This window comes from Schistocerca gregaria, chromosome 5 (assembly GCF_023897955.1).
Source record: "Schistocerca gregaria isolate iqSchGreg1 chromosome 5, iqSchGreg1.2, whole genome shotgun sequence".
Taxonomy (NCBI): Eukaryota; Metazoa; Arthropoda; class Insecta; order Orthoptera; family Acrididae; genus Schistocerca; species Schistocerca gregaria.
Genome location: NC_064924.1, coordinates 316,172,142 through 316,197,599, shown reverse-complemented (window position 1 = coordinate 316,197,599; position 25,458 = coordinate 316,172,142). Strand labels below are relative to the sequence as shown.

General features: G+C 40.9%; 1 protein-coding gene and 1 non-coding gene across 2 annotated transcripts; one reads left to right on the top strand and one right to left on the bottom strand.

Annotated features, from left to right (window-relative positions):
• Positions 1-17,850: 17,850 nt before the first annotated feature.
• Positions 17,851-24,296, bottom strand: LOC126272504 (uncharacterized). Its single transcript, XM_049975396.1, has 3 exons — positions 24,031-24,296; positions 23,485-23,823; positions 17,851-18,870 (listed from the first exon to the last, which is right to left on the bottom strand). The coding sequence occupies exons 1-3, from the start codon at positions 24,082-24,084 to the stop codon at positions 18,514-18,516; spliced, it is 750 nt and encodes a 249-aa protein (XP_049831353.1). The 5' UTR covers positions 24,085-24,296; the 3' UTR covers positions 17,851-18,513.
• A 195-nt stretch (positions 24,297-24,491) lies between these two features.
• Trnad-guc (transfer RNA aspartic acid (anticodon GUC)) lies at positions 24,492-24,563 on the top strand. The gene has a single exon. It is a non-coding gene; the product is annotated as a tRNA-Asp (tRNA).
• Positions 24,564-25,458: the final 895 nt, after the last annotated feature.

The following is a 25,458-nucleotide window of genomic DNA, read 5'->3' as shown; positions in this document are numbered from 1 at the left end:
GGACTGTCACAGCTTCCCAATGAAACTTTGGGCTGACTGTATCTTCCAAACAGTCTCTATCTCTCCCCAAGCAATTTCCATATTTTTGGAGCGCTGGAGAAAGACCCTCATGAACGTTGATTTGCTTCAGATGAAGAAGATCATGTGTGACTACAATTGTGGTTCCTTAGGTAACCACAAACATTTTTCCAAGAAGACACTGACCATCTTGTCTCACAGTGGTATAAATGTATCAACAGTTATGGCAGTTACTTTTGAAATAATACACTGTTTACTTACTTTTTTCCATCTATCTCATTTTCATCTTACTACTCTTTATGCTTTAGAATCATATGCAGCTATGACCTAAGGTAGGTAAATTATTGTGATAGCTGTTTGCATAATAATTTTGCTCACAATACAATAGACGCAAACAGTTCTTCCATTCAGTTGAGAGTGGAAAGAGGTGGTTCTGGGCTCCCTGATCTGCAACAGATGACTTAGCTTCTTAACCAGATCAAACATAAAGTTAGAGCCCTGATCCATAATTTTCATGTCAGGAACATCCAACTTTAACAACCATATTTTTACAAAGGCCTTTGCCACCATATTTGTGATATCTTCTGAAAAATGGTCTATGATGGGTGACAATGGTTACCCATCAGTGTTAGGCTGAATGGAACTAAAGCGTCTATCCCCACCCCTTCAAATGACTTGGTGCCTCTGGTAATCTTTGCAACAGTACTCGTTGATGACTGATATTGTCACATTGTGCATATTGTTTACAATTCCTTACACATTGCTCAATGTCTTGATTCCTCACCCTCCACTAGTATTACTCAGCTACCTGACAATAAGTAGTCCTTCACCCTCCATAAACTGCTCACTCATTCTTTCTTCAACACTTCATCCTTCATAGCTGAAGGTACCACCACATGTGGCCTCTACTTTGCCATCCAATACAGTAGCTTATAATTTGAAAATATTAATACTGAATGCATCGCTGCTGCCTCTTTTAATTTCTTAAATGTGTTCTGACAGTCAGCTGACTAGTGGAATTTCACACCAATTTTCAATAAGCGAGTTAACATTCTAGCAATTTCAGCAGATCCTCTAACAGATTTCCTATAACAATTACATGGTCTTAAAATGATTTAAGTCATTTTGTTGTTGACATGGACAGCATCTATCAATTCTTCTTAGATTATCACGTGACCTAGATAGTTTACCTCTGTCAATGCAGAGAGACATTTTTCAGTACTTAGCATTTCACATGTTAATAAAACCTCTTAAAACAGTCTCTGCAGTTGTTGCAAGTGTTCTTCTAGATACTGAAAAAATACAACAATGTTGTCGAAATAAACCACACGTTGTCTTTTGTCAATTACCTCAGCACTCCATCTAATAGCCTCTAGAACATGTTTGGTGCAGTCTTAAGACCAAACAGCAACCGTTGATACTGACATTGACACCATGAAAAGGTAGCCTAAGTGTGATCTTCAGGCAGTCTTCTGGAATTGCTTACAATTGGTCATATCCAGTCTTCAACTCCAGGGGAGTTAGTATTTTCAATGGCCTAGGTTATCTAAAGCCTCATTTATGCTTGGTATGGGATATGCATCCATGACTGTTCTTGAATTCAGACATCAGTAATTGCGGTAGAACCTGTATTTCTTCATTCCATCTAACAACTTCTTTGTGACAATCACAACAGTTGCTCCCCATGGACTCTCACTCTCATCAGTAATGCCATCCGCCAACTGATGATAGATATTTCGGGTACCTTGGTATTTTGTATGGGGTCTTGTAGACTGTGTGGTTGTTCCCCATCAGAATTCTATGGCACATCACTGGTAATGGGTCACTAGGATTGAACAAATCCATGAATTGTAGCAACAGTTTCCATAGTTTACTTATAGATTCATGTGAAATGCTTTACTTTCTTCTTTAATTCAGATGTATTGATGATTTACTTTTGGTGAAGGATTCCACTCAACCTATATAAATTTTCCTGGTTTAGGATATCCTATTGGTGACCAGTAACCTTTCTGATGGATCCACTTTGCCAGAGCCAAAATTATCTACACTCACTAAAACCATTTAGTTTACCATCTGTTGCCTGTAAATGTTCCACATTTCTACGCACAAAACAATGTGAAATATTCTATTCAAAATTGTGTTCCAATGACTCTATAACATAGTAAAATTGTCGAGTAGGTCAGTACTCACACTCATCCGAAGTAATTTTCCTGAACCTCTCAGTACTTTATCATGTGAATTAAGCTTTAATGAACTTGTCCACAGTTTATTTCATTCCAATTTCATGATCTCTAGAACTTGCGACAATGTGTTATTTGCAGCTGCCAATCTCAGCTGGAACAATGTCTCACTGAGTTCAATAGTCTGCAGCGACATATCAATTTTCTTATGATGCTTTTCAGAAAATTAAGACCAAGGACTATGCAGCACCCCTCGCTGTTATAGGGTAGTACTTTCCTGTATTCTCAAAAACTCACTGCTACCATACAGAAATTGAACAATGCCAACCCTAATGATATCATCTTTATCTCTGCTCCACGTAACCTATATCATGGAAAACTCAGTCTCTTCCTACACAGGAGGTGCTGACTAGCTACCAACACAATAGCCCATGTCTCCACAAAAGACCTATATTTCACTATGCCAGCCAAGCAGCATTCCATCTATGCATATTCTGTTTTATTGAGAACACTGTTCAGGAGTTGAGGAATTCCTATTGGTGCTTAACAAATGCTTACCACGACACTACTCACTTTGGTTGCCATTTTGACAGCCTTGTGCCTGACGCCCCACCAGCTGGAATTCATAACACTGTGGTTGCTGGCAATGTTTCCAAATGTGGCGGATGAAGACTTGTGCACTGACGTGATTTATGCCCATAACGTTGGCATGTGTCATACGCAGCTAGTGCTACCTGCATATGAGGCTTGATAAAAAAAAAAAATAACGATAATTTTTGTTTTCTTAAAGAATCTTTATTCATTCATCAACATCAACTTTGTCCCCTTCAAAGTAATCCCCCTCAGACACAATACACTTTTGCCTGCACTTTTTCCAATGTTGGTACCACTTCTGGAATTCACTTAGTTATTCTGTTTTTATCTAATCAACGGTGGCAAAATGTTCATGGTTCTCTTCAGCCTTGGGAATAGAAAGATGTCACAGGGGAGCCAAAGTTTAGTGAATATGGTGGCTGAGGCAACATAATGGTTATGTTTTTTGTCAAAAAATTACAAACAAGCATTGAGTTGTGAGCAGTAGCATTAGCACGATGCTATTTCCATGAGTGACTTTGTCACAGTTCTGGTCGTTTTTTATGTATTGCTTCAAGCGAACAGCACATGCCTTCCAGGTAGTATTCCTTATTGACTGTAAGTCATGATGCCCTATCCCACTGTAATCGAAGAAAACTGTGAGAAGAACTTTCACATATGATTGAACTTGTCAAATTTTTTTGGGCTTCGTTCAAGCGTTTTCCATTGGGATGAGTTGGCCTTGTTTCGATGTCATATCCATATACTCATTTATCGCCACCTATTACAACATTATCTGGATCATTGTCGTCTTCATTCAGCAATTCATGAGCAATGTCTATGTAACATAGTTTTTTGTCAAAACTCAATAATTTTGGAACAAGCTTTGCTACTACGAGTTTCATACCCAGAACACCCAAAAAAATTGCTTTGCATGAGTGAAAGGATATGCCAATATCATTAACAGCCTCTGTGACAGTGATTTTCCATAACCATTTTCTTTACTTCTTCCACACCATCGTCAGTAATTGACCTGCTAGGGCAGCCATGGAGGTTGCCGTCTTCATCTTCTCGAGCCTCTTTGAATTTTTATACCAATCATAAACTCTTGTCTTACTCATAATAGATTCGCCAAAAGCCACAGTCAACATTTTGAATGCGCTACTGCAGTTTATTCCATTTTTCAAGCAAAATTTTATGCAATTTTTTTTTTTCAAAAGCAAAAACTCGTCAAGCACTCGATAACAATTACAACCTTTTCGACTTTCAACCATAAACTAAATATGCAGTTTCAGCCGAAACTGCAAACATACACCAGGAATGTTGTGTACCAACAATATTTTAATTTTTTTTTTTTTGGAAATCGGATGTACAAACCCTGCAAAATTAAATAATTCCTGTACTTTTTGATCACACGTCATACATGGTAATTCGCGCCCAGCGAGATTAGAATATTGGTATCTTACCTTACCTTACATTGCTCTCAACAGTTTCCTTTAAATTGTGATAAGTCCAGAGGTCCCTTGGTTTCACAAATTGCACTTTTAGATTTGTGTGCATGTCCCATTTATTTATTTTGGATGTGAACAAAAGAAAACAAAAAATGCCATAAAAATAAAAACTCACTAACTACACTCATACCATTAAACTGCAGGCTGCAACACCAGTTACCACTTCTGACATCACTTACATGACTGGCAGGCTTGGCCACTGAGGTGGGTGATGGAACTGGGTAGATCGTGATCAAGTCAAGGTGCTGGTAGTCCACCATCCAGGGCAAGATACAGTGCATTGCTGAGAGGGGGGAGGGGGGGGGGGCTGGTAGAGGGCCAACAAGACATAATAGAAACAGCATTATTTAACCAGTCATTTACTGCAGCCGCAGAAAATAACCAGTACATGTCCAGTGAGTAAGGTGCTGTAGGATCTGTGGGCAGGTGGCAGCCAAGGGTAGGTGGCAGTATCTTGCAAGCAAAGGAGTGATGACACCAATGGCATGGCAGTGCCACTGACCTTGAAATTTGATCACACTTATCAGTTGTAGAGTTTTAAAAATGGCTGCTTGGTTCAGTGACCATTTATAAATTAAAGTTGAACTAAATAACCCCTCGGTCACAATTTTTAGTCTTTTTGACCAGGTTTCAACACTTCTAAGAGTGTCTTCATCAGAATTTAAATATTTAAAGTGGCATGTCATGTATAAAATAAATAACAAGCCAGAAGGGCCTTAGTCACAAAAATTTTAAAAAGAATACATGAAAGGCGAGCCACTGTGCACTGCTCATACAAAAACAAAGCCACAGGTAGCAACAGACTGCCCCAGTCTGTGCAGTCTGTTGCTACCAGTGGCTTGGCTCGCCTTTCATGTATTCTTCTTAAAATTTTTGTGACTGAAGTCCTTCTGCTTGTTATTTATTTTATACATGACATGCCACTTTAAATATTTAAATTCTGATGAAAACTCTCTTCGAAGTTTTGAAACCTGGTCAAAAAGACTAAAAATTGTGACCGAGGGCTTATTTAGTTCAACTTTAATGTATCAATTGTGCTTCCCAATGGTATCCAAGCAGCTCTGGATGTGACACATTGTGATGTGCACAACCATGCCAAGGACACAATGTAGAAGGGGCAGTTAACCACAGCACGGTCTGTCCACATCAGCAAACCAGGCAGCAAGGAGTTGGGCTGCAAAGGTAATGGTGGAGCAACGATTGCATGGACCTGGGTCCATGCTGCAGATCCCAGAGATAGGAGGCCAGTGGCAGTTAGTGTAGACCCCTCCAGGTGGCCCATCGCCTGACAGCACTAAGTAAACAGCATCTGACTTGGCACCAGCAGCAGGGCCATAGCTAGCAATGGCAGAATACAAAGAGGGTGACTGGTTGAGCCATACAGACTTGTTGACTGATGTAGTTCTGCAATATCTCTGACTAGAAATACAGAACAGGTATTTATGCGGGCCTGGCCCACCGTTGTTTTGCTAAAGCCGCATTTTCAGCAACACAAGTCACAACAGCACCATGGCCCAGGTTCTCACTATACCTACCAAGTCCATGAAAAGCAATGTTATTGGGCACTGTGTTCTCTAATGCAACATTTATTTAACTAAGTCAGACGAGTTTGATATTGAGACCCTCTTTCACTTATGGACTGAACCACTTGGAGTTGTTAAGTCTTCTACTCTGAAGCTAGTAGTGGCAGGCAATGATGCCTTTGATTGTTCATTGCCTTCTACACATTATTTCCTTGTCTGTAGTCAGTGAGGGAGCACTTGTTAATGTCTCCCTTTTTCAGAAACACACCTTAGTCAGCTCTTGATGTTTCCACACTGCACTGCCATTATTGGTTAATATCTGTCCACTTTTTGTTGATTATCTTCCTGTATTGCTCGCTGAGAGAGACTTGCCTAGATTTTCATTCATGACCTGAAATAAAAGCTAGTAATTGCAATTTGATTTACAGATGGAAATAATTAATAAACTTAATATAGTTATTGAACTGTGTCTAGTGTACATTATGAGTAATGATAAAATCAGTGATAATTTGTATCAATTGATAAAGTATGTTCTTTGTACACTAAAGGAGAGATAGACAATTTACCCTCTCATGCTTTTTAAAATTGTACTATAGTATTGGAAAATATGTCTAGCTCCATATCTGAGCACCCAGCACAGCTGATTGCCATGCAGATGATCTGGGTTCCATTCTGAGTACTGCCAGGAATTATTCCTTGGTGGAAGGATTTGTATGGGCTGCACTCAGCCTTGTGAGGCCAAATGATGGGCTACTCAACTGATTAGTGATTGTTCAAAGGTCAAGAAACCTGACAACAACAAAGAGAGCATGGTGCTCACTAAATGTCCCTCCATAGCACATCCAATAACTCCACTGACAGAAGATGACATAGCAGTCATTTGGGCTCATTGGCCTCTCAAGGATCTGAACACAGAACTTCCTTTTTAGTAAAATTAAATACACTGGAAAAAAACATGTTTGAAATTCACTGCATTTACTAAATACAGTTTGTAAGATGCAGTGTTTATAAATAACATGTCTTAAAACCACTTCTTAAAATTTGGAGGTACCTTGCAGCTAGTGATTCACTGCTAACTGCTTTGTTTCTGCCCTGGTCACTCTGCAATGTACAATGTCATGGAGGAAGTTTGTCAAACTATAATTGATGTCATGATGACTCAGGTAATGCTCTCACCAACTGAGGGGGCCTGAAAGTGAGTTTCAGAAGACTTCTAGCAGATGTGGAGCTTTCCAGACTACTTGAGTACCACTGATGGCAAACATGCAAACTACGACACGACCAATCAGTGGCTCACAACTATACAAACAGAATTTTTTGATTGTGCTGTCTGATTTTGTTGTCGCACAATACAAATTCTTTGTTGTGGGCACTAAACTGTATGAGAAAACCAGTGATGTAGATATTTCTTACTTTATGCTCAAACTCCACATTATATGGGTGTGAAAATTTATAACTCAATGAAAGGAAGAGAATTGCTCAGCATAAATTTAAAAAAACACTGAAAAATACCTTATATGAGAAACTAGTGCAGAAATGTTACAATTCAGAAGAAGAATTCATGAATGCCAACCTGAAAGTTTGAGCAGGAGAGAGCAAGTACTTGGGACTGTTGATTTATAAAAGTTTGTTACTTTCTAAGAAAAACTATTAATTAATTAACTAATTAATTATCCAGTACAACATATTATATTACTGATATTTAAGGAAAATTGTAAACCAGTTTTCGTGTTTTAACTAGTCTCCTGTAGATTAAGTCAATGGCTTGAAATTGTATGTTACAAGACAATAAACTTCTCTTCTTCTATTCTATTCTGCATATTCTAAACCAGGCACAGTACTGGAAGCAAATGCATTGAATGTCCCCTAGAAGAAGAATCTGCCAGGTACTAACATGTACATCATGCAGTTGTAGGCTTTTCCTCTTAGAACATATCTATTTTGCCCATTTCCAAAACTGAAAAACACTCAACACTGAAAATCAAATTTTCAGCGCTTAGCTATCCAGGGTCAGGACAGCTATGGAATATGCATTTGGACAAATGGTGCAAAAATTTAGAATATACTTCTTCAGAATACATGCTATCTTAGAAAATGTAGACAGAATTATAATGACTACATGTATTGTGAATAATTACATATAGGACCACACTGGGTCTGACCAACCAGATGATGCAATAGACAAACTGGGAAATATTAAAAACCTTAACAGGCAAGATGGTTGCACTATAAACACAACATTCCTCACCAGAATAATATAGGACTTTTTCAATAGTCCATATTGACTGTTTCCATGGGAGTATCCATGTGACACTGCTCAGTGATTCTTACCAGTCAACATGTATATGTACATTAATTGCTTTAAATAAATTTAAAACAAAGGTATTTTTCTTTCTCTTACTTGACGCACCAACCTCCTCTCTTATTTTGTTCTACACTGTTTCTTTCCTAAGAGCATCTGAATATCTAATATCACTCATATCATACAATTCAGACTCTTGTCTTAATAATTCAATTAACATTTGACCATTCGTTATTAAAAGTAGAAAAAGAAACAACAAATAACAAAAAGAAGCAACAATAGAATAACAAATAATGAATAACAAAACAAGAACAATAACTAATAGCAAACACAAGAAACATGACCTACCAAAAGAACAATGAAACGAAGTATGGAACATAGACTGTGATAAGACTCTGGCTTTGTATCAGAAGGAAATGACTCTGAGGGTCATGTGATCAAGAAAAGATTTTTGACATCAGTGTTGAAACTTTATTTCTGAGAAATCTTGATGGTGATACCCTGTTCCGTTCTGTGTCGCTGATGGCCTGTGAGCTTATCTAAATGCAGACATTTGAAATTCATTGTAGAATCTTTAAGGTAACATGACATTCTGTTCTGTCAAGTATGAATTACCCTTAAAGGAAGAAGAGACCTGAAGAGGAGTGGATATAGGCCATACAGGGATTGTTGAAAGAGGACATCTAGGGAATTAGTGACAAGATGGTGAAGGTAATAGTGTATGTGAAAGTGAAAGGAAGGATATGGACAGTCTGCAATAGTATGCACTACAAGCTGGACCTCCTTCTAAAGAGGAGGAGGAATTTGAAATGGAGATGGAGGCACAACTGATTGGTGGAAGGTTGTGTTAATGAGAAACCTAAATGCACAGATACACATGATAAGACAAGGTTATGAGGAATGATATGGTAGTGGAAGGAGACTTGATGAAACATGTTAGACTTCTGCAAAATAAATGGACTAGCAGTCATGACAAGTGCACCCATACCTAAGGTAGCCTACAGGAAATGGAAAAAAATATACACTCCTGGAAATTGAAATAAGAACACCGTGAATTCATTGTCCCAGGAAGGGGAAACTTTATTGACACATTCCTGGGGTCAGATACATCACATGATCACACTGACATAACCACAGGAACATAGACACAGGCAACAGAGCATGCACAATGTCGGCACTAGTACAGTGTATATCCACCTTTCGCAGCAATGCAGGCTGCTATTCTCCCATGGAGACGATCGTAGAGATGCTGGATGTAGACCTGTGGAACGGCTTGCCATGCCATTTCCAACTGGCGCCTCAGTTGGACCAGCGTTCGTGCTGGACGTGCAGACCGCGTGAGACGACGCTTCATCCAGTCCCAAACATGCTCAATGGGGGACAGATCCGGAGATCTTGCTGGCCAGGGTAGTTGACTTACACCTTCTAGAGCACGTTGGGTGGGACGGGATACATGCAGACGTGCATTGTCCAGTTGGAACAGCAAGTTCCCTTGCCGGTCTAGGAATGGTAGAACGATGGGTTCGATGACGGTTTGGATGTACCGTGCACTATTCTGTGTCCCCTCGACGATCAACAGAGATGTACGGCCAGTGTAGGAGATCGCTCCCCACACCATGATGCCGGGTGTTGGCCCTGTTGTGCCTCGTTCGTATGCAGTCCTGATTGTGGCGCTCACCTGCACGGCGCCAAACACGCATACGACCATCATTGGCACCAAGGCAGAAGCGACTCTCATCGCTGAAGACGACACGTCTCCATTCGTCCCTCCATTCACGCCTGTTGCGACACCACTGGAGGCGGGCTGCACGATGTTGGGGCGTGAGCGGAAGACGGCCTAACGGTGTGCGGGACCGTAGCCCAGCTTCATGGAGACGGTTGCGAATGGTCCTCGCCGATACCCCAGGAGCAACAGTGTCCCTAATTTGCTGGGAAGTGGCGGTGCAGTCCCCTACGGCACTGTGTACGATCCTACGGTCTTGGCGTGCATCCGTGCGTCGCTGCGGTCCAGTCCCAGGTCGACGGGCACGTGCACCTTCCGCCGACCACTGGCGACAACATCGATGTACTGTGGAGACCTCACGCCCCACGTGTTGAGCAATTCGGCGGTAAGTCCACCCGGCCTCCCGCATGCCCACTATACGCCCTCGCTCAAAGTCCGTCAACTGCACATATGGTTCACGTCCACGCTGTCGCGGCATGCTACCAGTGTTACAGACTGCGATGGAGCTCCGTATGCCACGGCAAACTGGCTGACACTGGCGGCGGCGGTACACAAATGCTGCGCAGCTAGCGCCATTCGACGGCCAACACCGCGGTTCCTGGTGTGTCCGCTGTGCCGTGAGTGTGATCATTGCTTGTACAGCCCTCTCGCAGTGTCCGGAGCAAGTATGGTGGGTCTGACACACCGGTGTCAATGCGTTCTTTTTTCCATTTCCAGGAGTGTAGTATGTTCAGGTGCTACTTACAAGTTGACATTCATCTTCCAAAATATTAAAAATACTCCATAGCGCCCTCCCTACAAACTACTGTATGGGCGCCTTTAATTGGAGGCACATGGTTAAGAAGAATAAGCCATAGGAAAATGTGCTACAACCATGATCTGTTGAGTAGCTCTGTGATCTGTTGAGTAACTCTGAGGCAGACTACATAATTTGTGACAAAGACACAAAGAGAACAGTCACATATGTCATAATACCTTCTATGGCCCTCGACAGCGATCACTGTCTTTCCATAGAGATGGTTAAATGGATTTTTAAAGACGAAAAGAGGACAGAAAGACATGAAAGAAGGATAGGAGTGAGGAAGTTGCATGCAGATAAATGCAAACAACAATTTCGAAATAGTAAAGTGCAATATACCAAGAAATGAATTGCAGTCAGTAGAGGAGGCATGGGGAATGTTTTTAAAAAATGGAAGGTAGAAGCAACAGAAAAAGGATGTGGAAGAACCAGTGATTAAAGGCGGAAAGAAACACCCTGGTGGAAAGATAGAGTAAGGGAGACATTAGCAAAGAAATACAAAGCCTTCCTCAGATGGTTATAAGAGAGAACAGAGGAAGCACATAAGGAATATACAGAGAAGAAGATGGCTAAGAGTGACAGCAAGGGAAAATAGGAAATGGATGGAAGAGCAGGCAAAAAAGGAAGAAAGAAGGCGGTGAGGGAGTATGAAGGTCTTCTGTGGGATGGTTCAGGTCAGGAAGACAGGCCTGATGGAAAACATCATAATGATCAATATGGAAAGGAAGGTGAGAATTTTGTTTGTTACTGGTATTCTTATAAGTTAAGATATAAATGATCAGAGTACAGCACTCAGAATCAGTACTAAGCAATGTAATAAAAACCCAGTTATTCATTAATGTTCTGGGATAAAAGTAAAGCAAGATTCAAACACTCAATATTATCAACACAATAATGCTGAAGAGATATGCTGCATAAATATTCTACACGATATAGCGATCTTTTTATGCACTGCAATAGCACGTTAGTCTTGAATACAATTCTATGTTAACATTACAGAATCTTACAAATTTTCATTTAAAAAAGATTTAAAAATAAAATGCAGTGTACACAAGAAACTGAACAAATTCTTTAAAAAAAATATGTCAAATACATCATGAATAAGAGATGGTATAAAATATGAACATAGCTGAAATGACACCTCCCCAACAAATATAGGTATATTATCTCATTAACGTCATTACTGTGAAGTATAAGTGCAAACTGATTGGAATTCACTACTGATGGCATAAGGAAAGCGGTTCCACCAGGTGGTGCTCATATCTACATCTACAGCTAAATCCACATCTTCCTCTGCAAATCCCATTTAAATGCCTGGAGGAGGTTTCATCGAACAATCTTTGTAATAATTCTCTGTTACTCCATTACTGAACAGTGCGTGGAGAAAACAAACACGTACATCTTCCCAAGCAAGTTCTGATTTCCCTTATTTTATTACAATGATTGATTCTCCCTATGTAGGTCAGCATCAACAAAATATTTTTGCATTTGGAGGAGAAAGTTGGTGATCAAAATTTCTTGAAAAGGTTCTGCCGCAATGATGTCTTTGTTTTAATGATGTCCATCCCAAATCCTGTATCATGTCCGTGACACTCTCTCCCCTATTTCTCGAGAGTATAATATGTGCTGCCCTTCTTTGAACGTCCATGGCCATTCTAATAAGCAGCAAATACATATCTTTACATTAAAAAAACTATTTAAGTTTGCTAATCCATGTACATTAACATATAAACTACATTCCCTGTCTTAGTTTCAGTTTTGGGTTTAAAGTATAGAAGACATTGCTTGAGGCCCACATTTGCTGTACACATTCCAAAATAGATGATGCTTGCATACAATGATGCCTGCACTGGTACTGAATACCCAAAATGACACAAGTTCAGGAAGTTACAAGCATACATATTTACAATATTTTTGCAACATTTGTAGTGGAGCTCAACATCTAGTAAGGTCATTTGTTGGGTTGAGTAGGACCAGGCAAAAAAAATCAGGGATAACTTGTTGAGGGTTTGGAGGAATGTTGATAGGGTGTCCTCTCCCTCAACCCACATTGCAAAGATGTCATCAATGAATCTGAACCTGGTGAAGGGTTTAGGATTTTGGGTGTTTAGGAAGGATTCCTCTAGATGGCCCATGAATAGGTTGGCATAGGGTGGTGCTACGTTGGGGACAATAGCCGTACCTCAGATTTGTTTGTAGGCAATGCCTTCAAAGGAGAAGTAATTGTGGGTGATGATATAGTTGGTCGTGATGACTACGAAGGAAGTTGTTGGTCTGGAATCTGTTGGGCATTCAGAAAGGAAGTGTTGAATAGAATGAGATCATGGTCATTAGGGATCTTAGTGTAAAGGGAGGTGGCATCACAGTGACAAGCAGAGCACTAAAGTGACAGTAAGGTTGGAGAGTCGGTGCAGGAAATAGTTGGTGTCTTTTATGTAGGAGGGTTGGTTCCGGGTAATAGGCTGAAGATGTTGGCCTACAAGAGCAGAGATTCTCTCATTGGGGCTGCAGTAACCGGCCATATTGAGGCGTCTAGGTTGGATGGGTTTATGGACTTTAGGAAGCATGTAGAAGGTAGGAGTGGAGGGAGTGGTAGGGGTGAGCAGGGAGATGGACTCTTGAAGAGAGGTTCTGGGATGGGCCAGAGGATTTGAGGAGTGACTGGAGAACCTGCTGGATTTCTGGAATGGGGTCACTGTGGCAAGGTTTGTAGGAGGATGTATCTGACAGCTGTCAGAGTCCTTCTGCCAGGTAGTCCTTGCAGTTCAAAACAACAGTGGTGGAACCTTTGTCTGCAAGTATTATTTTAAGGTTAGAATTCGTTTTTAGATGGTTGACTGCAGTTCTTTCCACAGATGTAAGGTTAGTTTGCACGTTGAGGGATTTAGGGAATGATGGTTAGGCAAGGTTCGAGGTTCAGAAATTCTGGAAAGTTAACAGAGGGTGATTTGGGGGCAGTGGAGGTGGATCACATTTGTATGGAGGAGCGAACTGAGTTAGACAGGGTTCAACATTGGTCTTTGGTTGAGTCTAATTGGTAGGGTTAGTGACCAAAACGTGTTTCCACTGGAACGATCGGGAGAAGGAGAGAAGGTCTTTAACAAGGCCTGCATAATTGAATTTGGGAGTGGGGTAAAATGTGAGGGTTTTGGAAAGGACTGATATTTCCGTGAGGCTAAGGCTTCTGGAGGAAAGGTTCATGACTGTGTTTCAGGTCTGTTTGGATTCTGGATTCCATGTGGTGGTGGGAGGGAGTTTTGAAGGGTGGGGTAAATGGCACGTGTGGGGATCCTGACCTTATAATCCTACCTGCAGACAAAGGTTCCACCACTGTTGTTTTTAACTACAAGGATTACATGGCAGACGGACTTGCCACAGTGACCCCATTCCAAAAATCCAGCAGGATCTCCAGTCACTCCTCAAATACTTTGGCCCAACCCAGAACCTCTCCTTGGAGTCCATCTCCCTGCTCACCCCTGCTACTCCCTCCACTCCTACCTTCTACACACTTCCTGAAGTCCATAAACCCAACCACCCAGGATGTCCCACTGTGGCCGGTTACTGTTCCCCCACTGAGAGAATCTCCACTCTCGTAGACCAACACCTTCAACCTATTACCTGGAACCTACCCTCCTACATAAAATGTACCAACCATTTCTCGCACCAACTCTCCACAGTTGCTGATCCTTTATCACACGGAGCCCTGTCTTCACTATTGATGTCACCCCCCTTTACACTAACATCCCTAATGCTCATAGCCTCACTGCTATTGAACACTACCTTTCCCAATGCCCAAAGGATTCCAAACCACGAACCTCCTTCCTTGTCACCATGACCAACTATATCCTCACCCACAATTACTTCTCCTTTGAAAGTGTTACCTACAAACAAATCTGAGGTACGGCTATGGGCACCTGCATGGTACCATCCTATGCCAACCTATTCATGGGCCATCTAGAGGAATCCTTCCTCAATAATCAGAATCTTAAATTTTTCATTTGGTTCAGACTTCTCCTCCATTTGCTTTTCTTGGTCCTACTCAACCCAAGAAGGGACCTTCTTAGATGTTGACCTCCACCTCAAAGATGGTTACATCAGTAGCTCTGTCCATATCAAACCTACTAACCACCAGCAATGCCTCCACTTTGACAACTCACACCCATTCCATATCAACAAGTCCCTTCCATACAGCCTAGCCACCCTTGGTAGTCACATCTGCAGTGATGAGTGGTCCCTCTTAAAATATAACAAGGGTCTTGCTGAAGCCTTCACTGACCATAATTATCCCTCCCAACCTTGTACAAAAACAAATCTCCTGTGCCTTTTCATTCTCGTCAACATCTCCCAAAGTCCTGCCATCCAGCCATAGAGCAACATTCCCCTCTTAACTCAGTGCCACCCAGAACTGGAACAACTGACTTACATTCTCGACGAGGGTTTCGACTATCTCTCATCATTCCCTGAAATGAGAAATGTCCTGCTCACTATCCTTCCTACACCTCCTACAGTGGTATTCCACTGTCTACTGAACCTACGCAATATACTCATCCATCCTTACACAAACCCTGCTCTCAACCCCTTACTTCATGGCTCATACCCTTGTAATAGACTTATGTGCAAGACCTGTCTCATGCATCCTCCCACCAATATCTACTCCAGTCCTGTCACAAACATCACCTATCCCATCAAAGGCAGAACTACCTGTGAAACTAGTCATGTGATCTACAAGCCCAACTGCAACCACTGTGCTGCATTCTATGTGGGCATGACAACCAACAAGCTGTCTATCTGCATGAATGGCCACCGACAAACTCTGGCCACGAAACAAGTGGATCACCCTGTTGTTGAACATGCTGCCAAACATGCAGCCTTCATTTCAATGACTGCTTCACAGCCTGTACCATATGGGCCCTTCCCACAAACACCAGCTTTTCTGAATTGCCCAGGTGGGAACTTTCCCTGCAATACCATATATCCTATGTTCCCATAAACACCCTGGCCTCAACCATCGTTAGTAATTGTCCCACCCATTCAGCCCCTTTCCTGTTCCCATTCCAGAACTACACAGCCATCGCTCCACCATCATACTCAGTCTTTCAATTCTCTCCTTTTCTGCCACCCCTCCCTCTTCCTGGCCCTCCGTCTAACCTCCCGACTGCACTTAGAAGCCTTACTCTCTCTCCATCTTGTCCCTGAGCACTCTCCAGCAGCACTGCACTGTTCGCCACACCCTCCCTATGATCCCTCCCCCTCCCCACCCCAGCCTCCTCCCTACCCCCATCTAATCACCACTCCCATCATGCACTGGCGCTACTGCTCACCCTGAGAGAGAGAGAGAGAGAGAGAGAGAGAGAGAGAGAGAGAGAGAGAGAGAGTCATCTGTTTTTGACGAAGGCCCTACTGGCAGAAAGTTATATTTGTGATAGTCTTTTCATTGTACCTATCTGTGACTGAGCACTTCGGCTATATGGTGAGTAGTAACTTTCCTTTTCATAACATTATTAAAAAAGTAGTTTTAATTAAAATCTTGTTACTTGTTCTGCGTATTGTATCTTTCCTCTTATTAGCACAGATTTCAAGTTCTTCAAGAATATTTGTAAAAGGTCCTTTGAGAGCTTTGTGGAAAGTTTTAAGGCTGTCACTAACTGTGTTTAAAGTATGGTTAGTGATTTGCACAAAAGTTCAAGGCAACAACAGCACAAAATTATTGTGCAATATTCATGCTCAGTATGTCAGTTAGAACTCTGCCATCACAGTGACCATGTCAGTGCGCAGTGATATACATGCATCAAAAGAAGTTTTGCATCACCCCGGTTCACAGGACTCCTGAAGATAGACATTGACTGTGGATATTGTATAATAGACACAGTCCCTTTGACTGTTCAGAGATGTCACTAAACCTGCCCAAAGATGTAAACAACCAAGCATGAGCAGCACCTATTAGATGAAGGAGATCCAAGAGCCGATCAGTTCCAGTCATTCCACCAGGAAGAGATACATGACTCGTGTTGTCTGTAGTTCAACCATGCCTAGATGGTCAATACCACAGTTCGATCATGTCTGCATTGTTAGTTTGTGCCAGGAAGAGCTCTCAACAAGGCAAGTAAGTGTCCAGGCATCTTGGAGTGAACCAAAGTGATGTTGTTCAGCCGTGAAAAAGATACAGAGAAACAGGAACTGTCGATGACATGCCTAGCTCAGGTCGCCCAACTATGGATTATGACTCGGAGGAAACCTAACAGCAATGTCACCATATTGAATAATGCTTTTCATGCAGCCACAGGTTGTCATGTTATGACTCAAACAGTGCACAATAGGTCGCATGTTGCACAACTTCACTCCCGACGTCCATGGCGAGGTCTATCTTTGCAACCACAGCACCATGCAGCACAATACAGATGGGCCCAACAACATGCTGAATGGAATGTTCAGGATTGGCATCACCTTCTCTTCACTGACAAGTGTTGCATATGCCTTCAACCAGACAATTGTCGGAGACGTGTTTGGAGGCAACCCAGTCAGGCTGAATGCCTTAGACACACTGTCCAGTAAGTGCAGTAAGATGGAGGTTCCCTGCTGGTTTGGGTGGGGTTATGTGGGGCCGATGTATGCCACTGGTGGTAATGGAAGGTGCTGTAATGGTTGTACAATATGTGAATGACCGATAGTGCAACCATATCAGCAGCATATTGTCGAAGCATTCGTCTTCATGGACGACAATTCACAATTCACGTCCCCAAAATGCACATCTTGTGAATGACTTCCTTCAGGATAATGACATTGCTTGTCTAGAGTGGCCACCATGTTCTCCAGACACGAAACCTATCGAACATGCCTGGGATAGATTGAAAAGGGCTGTTTATGGACAACGTGACCCACCAACCACTCTGAGGGATCTATGCCGAATCGCCATTGAGGAGTGGGACAATCTGGACCAACAGTGCCTTGATGAACTTGTGGATAGTGTGTCATGATGAATACAGGCATGCATAAATGCAAGAGGATGTGCTACTGGGTATTAGAGGTACCAGTGAGTACAGCAATCTGGACCACCAGCTCTGAAGGACTCACTGTATGGTGGTGCAACAAGCAATGTGTGGCTTTCATGAACAATAAAAAGGGTGGAAATGATGTTAATGTTGATCTCTATTCCAAGTGTTTGTACAGGTTCAAGAACTCTTGGAACCGAGGTGATGCAAAACTTTTTTTGATGTGTGTAGATCTCGCATGTATCGCAATTGTAATTGGTACATGCCACAAAAAGATAAACGAAAGGAAGTGGAGATGGGTGGAATAGTGGCTTAGAAGGTGTTCTACACATGGCCATACTAACATTCTAAGAGATACTTGCACTAGAGCCAGATGGTTATTGGTTATTCTGTTAAGGGTGAACAAGGAATCTTTCAATGAACTGGTGAATCTCATTATGCCTTATGTACACAGAAAACGGATACTGTGGTGACAGTGATCAGCCTACAGGAAAGATTTATTCATTAAACTACATTACCTGACAATTGGAAACACTTTTGAAGACTGCAAATTTTGAACATTCAACACATGCACTACTATCAGCTGTATTGTAATAGAAACCTGGGAAGCTGTTAACACCTGTCAGGAAAAAAAGTCAAAGTAAGTGATGTGCACACAACAGCAAAGTTCTGAACCCCAGAGGGAAAGTACACTATGCCACAAAAGCACAAAAGTTGTTTCTGTGGGAACAGTCAAATAACGATTTTACTTGTGTGTTATATACATTACATTGAAGTTTACTGCAATTACTTTATAATTACATCATTAAAATGATAAAATTGTACACAAATAATATACAAATACCAAATGGCATTAGGAAAACGCAGCCACATTTGCAAAATGTAGAGTGGTGCCTTATTGTAGAGTGTGAGAACTGCTTGAGGCAGTTGAGGCACTTGACACATTTGTGATTGGAGACTTATTTGCAGAATATGTTGCTGGGCCATTTATAACCACAGAGTTTCTGTGCAGTGTGCCCATTAGTCCTTCAAATAAAATGTCACTGATGAACTTCTTTGCAAAGGTTTGCTGCATTGGGTCCATTTTCTGGAGTTCACGAGCCCACGTTATGCCGATGTGGTCCTCATCAGACACTCGTTCCCGCAGTCGCTTGCATGCAAGTTCTAGCAAATCATTTGTAGCCAGTGCTGGCTGCCTTTTCTTCGTTGGAGGATTCTTCATGAGTACCTCTGCTTCAGACGTTTCTGAATCCTGAAAGAATAATGCAAATGCAGTGGACCCATTGGTATACCTGATGGTTAGAGATAACTAAAAAACACTGAATATATTATCCTACTACTTAGTCACTCCAATGACAAACACAATGACCTTGGGATAAGAATAATCAAAGAAAAGATCCTCCCTGCGATATCTATCATTCGTGACAACTTTAGTTTATATGTATAATACTCAAGTTACTGAAAATTTTTAGTATCTTTGAGTGGACCATAGTGTGAACTTTGTAGATCAGATATTCAAATACTTTTTTCTAATTTTTGTTTTCAATAGAATTCACAATCATACTTGTTTTTAAACAAACATAGTGGGAATAAAAATGCAATATACATATTAATTATTTTATCAAAACAATGTAGTAGAGACTAATACCTCCAAAGAAGAACAATGTAAACAGTGAGAATGATTAAGTAGCTTAAAGCTTACTTGCAGTTACATAAAGCCATAGTTATAAATGTAATATTATGTTCCTTTGACACACTGAATGGTTAAAACCTCGTAAAGAAGATCTCTTTACAAAAAATAATTGTGTTTATATTTTTCATTTTAGTTCTCTACCCCTACAGCGTATATTTGCCATGCTTCATGCATATTAGTATTTAATTCATACTTTCTTTCAGTTCTTATACAAAATTATAATGTAAGTGGGTTAATGCTGACTAATCAGTCTTTTTACATCACAGAAGAACAACTGTCTTTATACTAAATATTACCTGTACTTAAGAACACACATATTTTCTGTTCTTTCTGATCTTCGCAATATACTTATCTATAATTTTTTCTTCATTAATAATGATGTCTCAACGGACACACAACAAAGCAAGCCCTGTTAAGCGGTATTGCCACAACAGTTTCTCAACGAATTCTTAATGAGTTTGTATGTCGAGAAAGATCTTCCTGCTCTTGCAGTAGACATAAGTAAAGAGGAAAGGATCAATATTAAAGATCTAACGGTAGGAAAAAATTCTGGGGTGCAAAATTGCGAACACTTAACTGCACAGCCTGGAAGAAATGTTTTGTTTGAGTCTTCCATTCCCCATTTAGCGAGCAGTCTTTCAATAGTAGCAATGACAGCAATGGGGGCAAAGCAGACGGTGCCATAATGGAAACATGAAGTGCATGCTGCTGTGGCAGATCAGGAAGCCCTGCTAATATTTGGCGGAGACAATTCGAACAGGAGGGAGAGCACAAGTCACTGTTACAGGTAATACATTCTCTGGTCACACAAAGTAAGGTGGCTTGGGGAATACTGAATTAAATGATTAAATACACTGACCAACACTCTAAATTTGCGTGCTTAACTTTGGCGCATTTGATTTTAATTTACTTTCAACTCTCTGGGGGCGGGGGGGGGGGGGGGAGGGATGGGTCGATCGCCCCCTCCGTCGTGCCCTCCCCCCCCCCCCCCAACCCCACCCCTTAAATCCGCCCTTGGTAGGGTATATATTCCGTTGAGCATATCGCTCCAAAGAAATATTACACATATTTTTCGTTGACGCAGGTAAACATTACCTGTCCCACGGAACTGTGATGGAATAATTCTTTTAAAGCATCTACATGCGTGACTAGCGACTACAGTTCCGTGCTTTTTGAGGAAACCGGACCTTCACTCTCCTCAGCATGAAAGGTATATTACTTGGAATACCTACTTTACTCCTGTTTCATGCTTAATATTTTGTTTGTGTGTTCGTGCATAGAGAATGTGGTTATGTGATTGGCTAACTACATAATATGTACTGTGCTTTCACTGCTTGTGTGATTGACTGAAGAGATCACGTCTTGTGCTCTGTCTAACAAAAGCACATCGCAATCTTGATTCCACAGTTTACGAAGCTGTCATGCCATATTCGATGATTTCGTATTTATAATTGCGTACCCGAAAATATGCAGTTTCAGTGATACAGGGCATTAAAGATCTGAACAAGTCAAGTCGCATTCGGGAAGACGGCTGATCGAATCCGCGTCCGGCCATCCTGATGAAGGTTTTCGGTGATTTCCCTAAATTGCTACAGTCACATGTCGAGTTGGGTCCTTTGAAAAGACACGACCAACTTCCTTCCCTAATCCGATGGGAACGATGATCTCGCTGATGGACCACTTGCCCCGTATCAACCAGCCAACCAAGTCAAGTGGTTTTTTGTTTGTTTGTCGTGCTACAGTGCCAGGAATTGTGATAACAATATATGAAAACAGGAATCGAGACATTTCGAAAATGCGCAACTAAATTTTCGAATAAAATGATCACTGGGCTACGCTACAGATCAGTCCCTCAACACAGCCATGTTTTCTACAGTACATACGATGGCTTCGGCAAATCGCAACCAAATTGTAACATTTTATTCTAACCTCTTCCTCGGGCCGCCCTACAGATCGGTGCCATTTTTATATAACGGTATCCAAACTGGTCAAACGATAACATCATATTTGACTCGTACAGAGCGACAAACTAGCCGCAGCTACCTGTAACTCTCCTTAAAACTGACAGTTTCGTGAAACAGGAAATCTATAACCTAGCTTACAACAGTTAGTTGGCTCCACAAAAATTGCAAGCTGTGCTTTTAGTTTCCACCCTACCCACGCCCTCCGAAATAGCGACAATTTCGGCAAAATAGCCTATTATTTGTGACAAGCGATATTTTGCATTTCACTGCCGCGCAACAAGATACATGTACGTCTGTCACCAGAACCAGATTTTCTGCTTTCACATTCATTGGTTTCGTCAACTCAGAACAAAACTGTCGCCTTTCAGCCCAACCTAGACGTCGAACTGTGTTACATATCAGTCACAAGTAGACATTTTGCTTTTCCATTTGTTGGTTGAAATAACGTCTTGAATCTAAAATATTGTATATGACGCTCACTAGGGAAAGTGACTTCTATTACTGAGACTTAATTTTTTGGAAAATTTAACACATTTATTAAACACAATTTTTGCTGTGTTCGCTGTAACTGGCTAAATCATGTGCTCCGTGCTGGCCGTCATTGGCTAACCGCTGCAAATCGAGTCGCCACCGTCTTAATTTCGATGTATCAGGAACTAAAGGGGGCAGTATTTTGTGAATAGCATGTTTCTACTTGAGTATTCCAACAATTACAGTGTCAGTGATACAGATGATTGAAGGTGTCTCCAAGACATCTCTTTCCAGTGCGGTTTGATGTGCTACAGCGACAAAAAGTCCAACAAAAAAACTCTAAGAGTTCACTTCAAATTTTATGGAATATAATTCTGCACAATATATTACGTTATGCTGTTAGGTGATTTCGTACACTCCACATCACGATGACATCTATCGAGCAGTCATATTTGTTCGTAGGATTTTAATGAAACGGACTAGAAAAACAAGCAGCGACATGTTGCTGCGCTTGAGACAGTCAGATGCGATCTGAACATGGGTGTGTTATTTTTTATAGCTTCAGAGTAAAATTTATTCAAGAAAAATACAGGCAATCAAAACAACTGGCTGTGGATCAGCGCATGTCTTTTTAAGGAAAATAGTTGACCCTGATGACGTCTTTTCTTTATCCAGCCACGAACCCACACACGACTATAGCAATCACAAAATGACGAAACTGAAGTGTACGCCGATGGCGCTGTGTCTACAGATACACACGAAACCATTTGCGTGCCATTCGTTTCATGCAACAAATGGCGCAGCCCAATGCTGTCTTGTAAACCATGTTACTATATACAGGTGCAGTTTCAGTTTACATTTGTGGAAACGTGTCACGCAATAATACGCGCACTAAAGGATTATATTCAGGTAAGCAGTGTATACGCAGAGGTAAATATCGACATATACTTTTATTCATTAATTTGCATTACCGGTAACTAAACACACACTTTTTTATGGCCGTTCCTTTTCTTGTCCTATGATTTAACATTCTTGACACTTCTGGTTTGTACTCATCTGCCCTAACATCCTACAATGCCGGCAATAATTTATACATTTCGATGCTGTCTAATAATACGATAAACATTTTTTATCTTGCTTTGAGCTAATTTTCCACCTAACAGCAACAAACCTGATCTAAGCCAAAAGTTGACTCTTGTGCAGAATGCGAAAGACTGTCATGGATATAGTTAAAAATATTGTAGTGTATACAAAACTTTTTCAGACATTTCCAAAGTTTTTGATGCTCCCAATAATACTGCGCAATCTCTCAATTTCAATCCTGGATGTTCAATATTACTGCTCGTCTGGGAAATATTGTCAATATTATTGACCGTCTAGGGCCGCAATATATGTGCTTTAACTAGATTACTGGAATGGTGGGGGGGGGGGGGGGGGGGGACACTAGCCCAATGGACCAGGGGCTCATTCATGGAAGCATACATTGATAAATCAAAACTACTAATAATAAATTAAGGAAGGTAATTTATCAAGTAGATGCGTTGTTTTTAATGCGTTTCTTGACTGTAACTAGTACTGCAAAGTAAATAAAACGATTATGCTGATTGAAACCTACAATGATCTTCGTGTGTACTGTGATAAGTGCTGCAAAACAACATCTATGCTTACTGGACTTGTGATCTGATCTTACTTGTCAATTCTACGAACTAAGACTAATAAAATAAATATTTCAGCTTACTGTCATGATGCAGTATTCTCCATTTTCATCTGGTATTGTAGAGAACGACGTGTCTGGCGATTCCTGATCAATGAGAAACTTCATTTCTTCAAAGTACCACATGGTGCTTCGGCATGTATCTTCCAGTCCAGCTACTGATTGTCTATCATTTACCTTTCTCAGTTCCTTCCGAAAATTTGTTCGGAGCGAATTAAACTTCCTTTTTAAATCCTCCTTCGTAGCTGATGGGTACCTTTCTTGATAAACTTTCAGCAGGATATTGTAGGACTCGTTTTTAATGTCTTTGTTCTTATATTCTTGGGATTTCACTTTCCATAATGCTGGAAGCGATCTATAAACCTGAAGGAAGTAAGGTACATTATTGTAGAGGATAGGTATGTTTTAAATTAATTAATTAATTTCTGCAATAAGAAATTCAAGCTTCTGAAACGAACAAATAAGCAGTTGAAGTGTTATTTCCTTGCACTTAAAACATTTTTGCCAAATATTGCCAAGGCTAATTACAGAAGAAGCTTGGGTATTAAATATGTGATCAAAACCACTCACCTGAATGCATTTCAACAGATGAATCCTTTCATCTGTCTTTCCCGATTTATTCATATTCGTGTTCGTTTCCGTTGTTTCCAAGTTCGAAAATTACGACCTCCGAAGGAACTGACGAGTATCGCGCAGTAATAATGTACAAATATTGGACGTGCGTAATATTTGTGGAGGTCTGTAGTCTTCTTCAATATATTGCGCAAACCATCAATACATCACACAAGTACATGCGCCTAGAGCCAGCAGACCTGAACTACCCAAGGCACCGACAGGTGTCTCTGTTGTCAAGTACCGTGCTTGTAAACTACGGTAACCATTGTACCAAATGAATATTTGAGAGCGCCGTTATATTTTCAGTTGTTACATTCACATATGTTGAGCTTGTGATGACTCGATTTTGCATACATGATTCTTATGAAATTATGTAAAATTACGAATACATGCATATCGGTCATTACATATCGAAGTCCTCGGTAGTATAGTGGTTAGTATCCCCGCCTGTCACGCGGGAGACCCGGGTTCGATTCCCGGCCGGGGAGAATATTTTAAATTTCTGTTGCATTAAGGCACACAATATAGTATCATAATTAACCCTCCTGTATATTAGCTACCAATTTTTACACGTTCTGCATTAACCATGACTAGACTGACTGCATAATTTCAAAGCATGGTTTACAATAAAATTAAAAAAAGTGGGAACTCCACAAAAAGACTATACAAATCATAAAGCCAATCGAAAGCATCGAAAACTCAGTAACAATACTATTTTCACAAAGTCGACACGAATCTAAATTACACATGCTTAAATTTACAAGTACGAAGTTCCTACAAATTTTGAAGTTTCCACCTTATTTATTATTTCCTCCCCATGTATGTATGCCTGGAGTGATTACAGTACTTGTGTCATCTGCAAAAAGAACTGATTCTGCTTGTAGTATATTAGACAGAAGCTCATTTACATATCTGAGGAACAATGGCGAACCTAAGATTGAGCCTTGGAGAACTCCACGTGTGACTTTTCCCCAGTCAGAGGAATCCCTTAATTCCATTTGGTTAGTTAGTAAGTACAACTTTATGCATTCATTGGGAATCTGCCCTATACCAACACTAACCCTTCTGAACTGATGACATAGTGTAGCAGCATTGCTGACAGATCAGTGTGGTCTCTGACTTCAGTGAGTGTAGATGTGTGTATCAAGTGTTAGAATAATTCACATGTATTACAGAATGTATATGTGTCTGTACCTCACTACCAATACCCAGTGCCTACATAGGTAACCTCAAGTTTTTGCCTCGAACGAGTTTTTGCTACCATGCAACTTCTGTGCATTTTCTGCTTTTCTGACCATGCCTGACAATGCTGTCTGATCAGGACTGGTTGTTGTGTGATGGCAGCATTAATGCAGGAAGCCACTTGCAAAATGTTGCAAATGC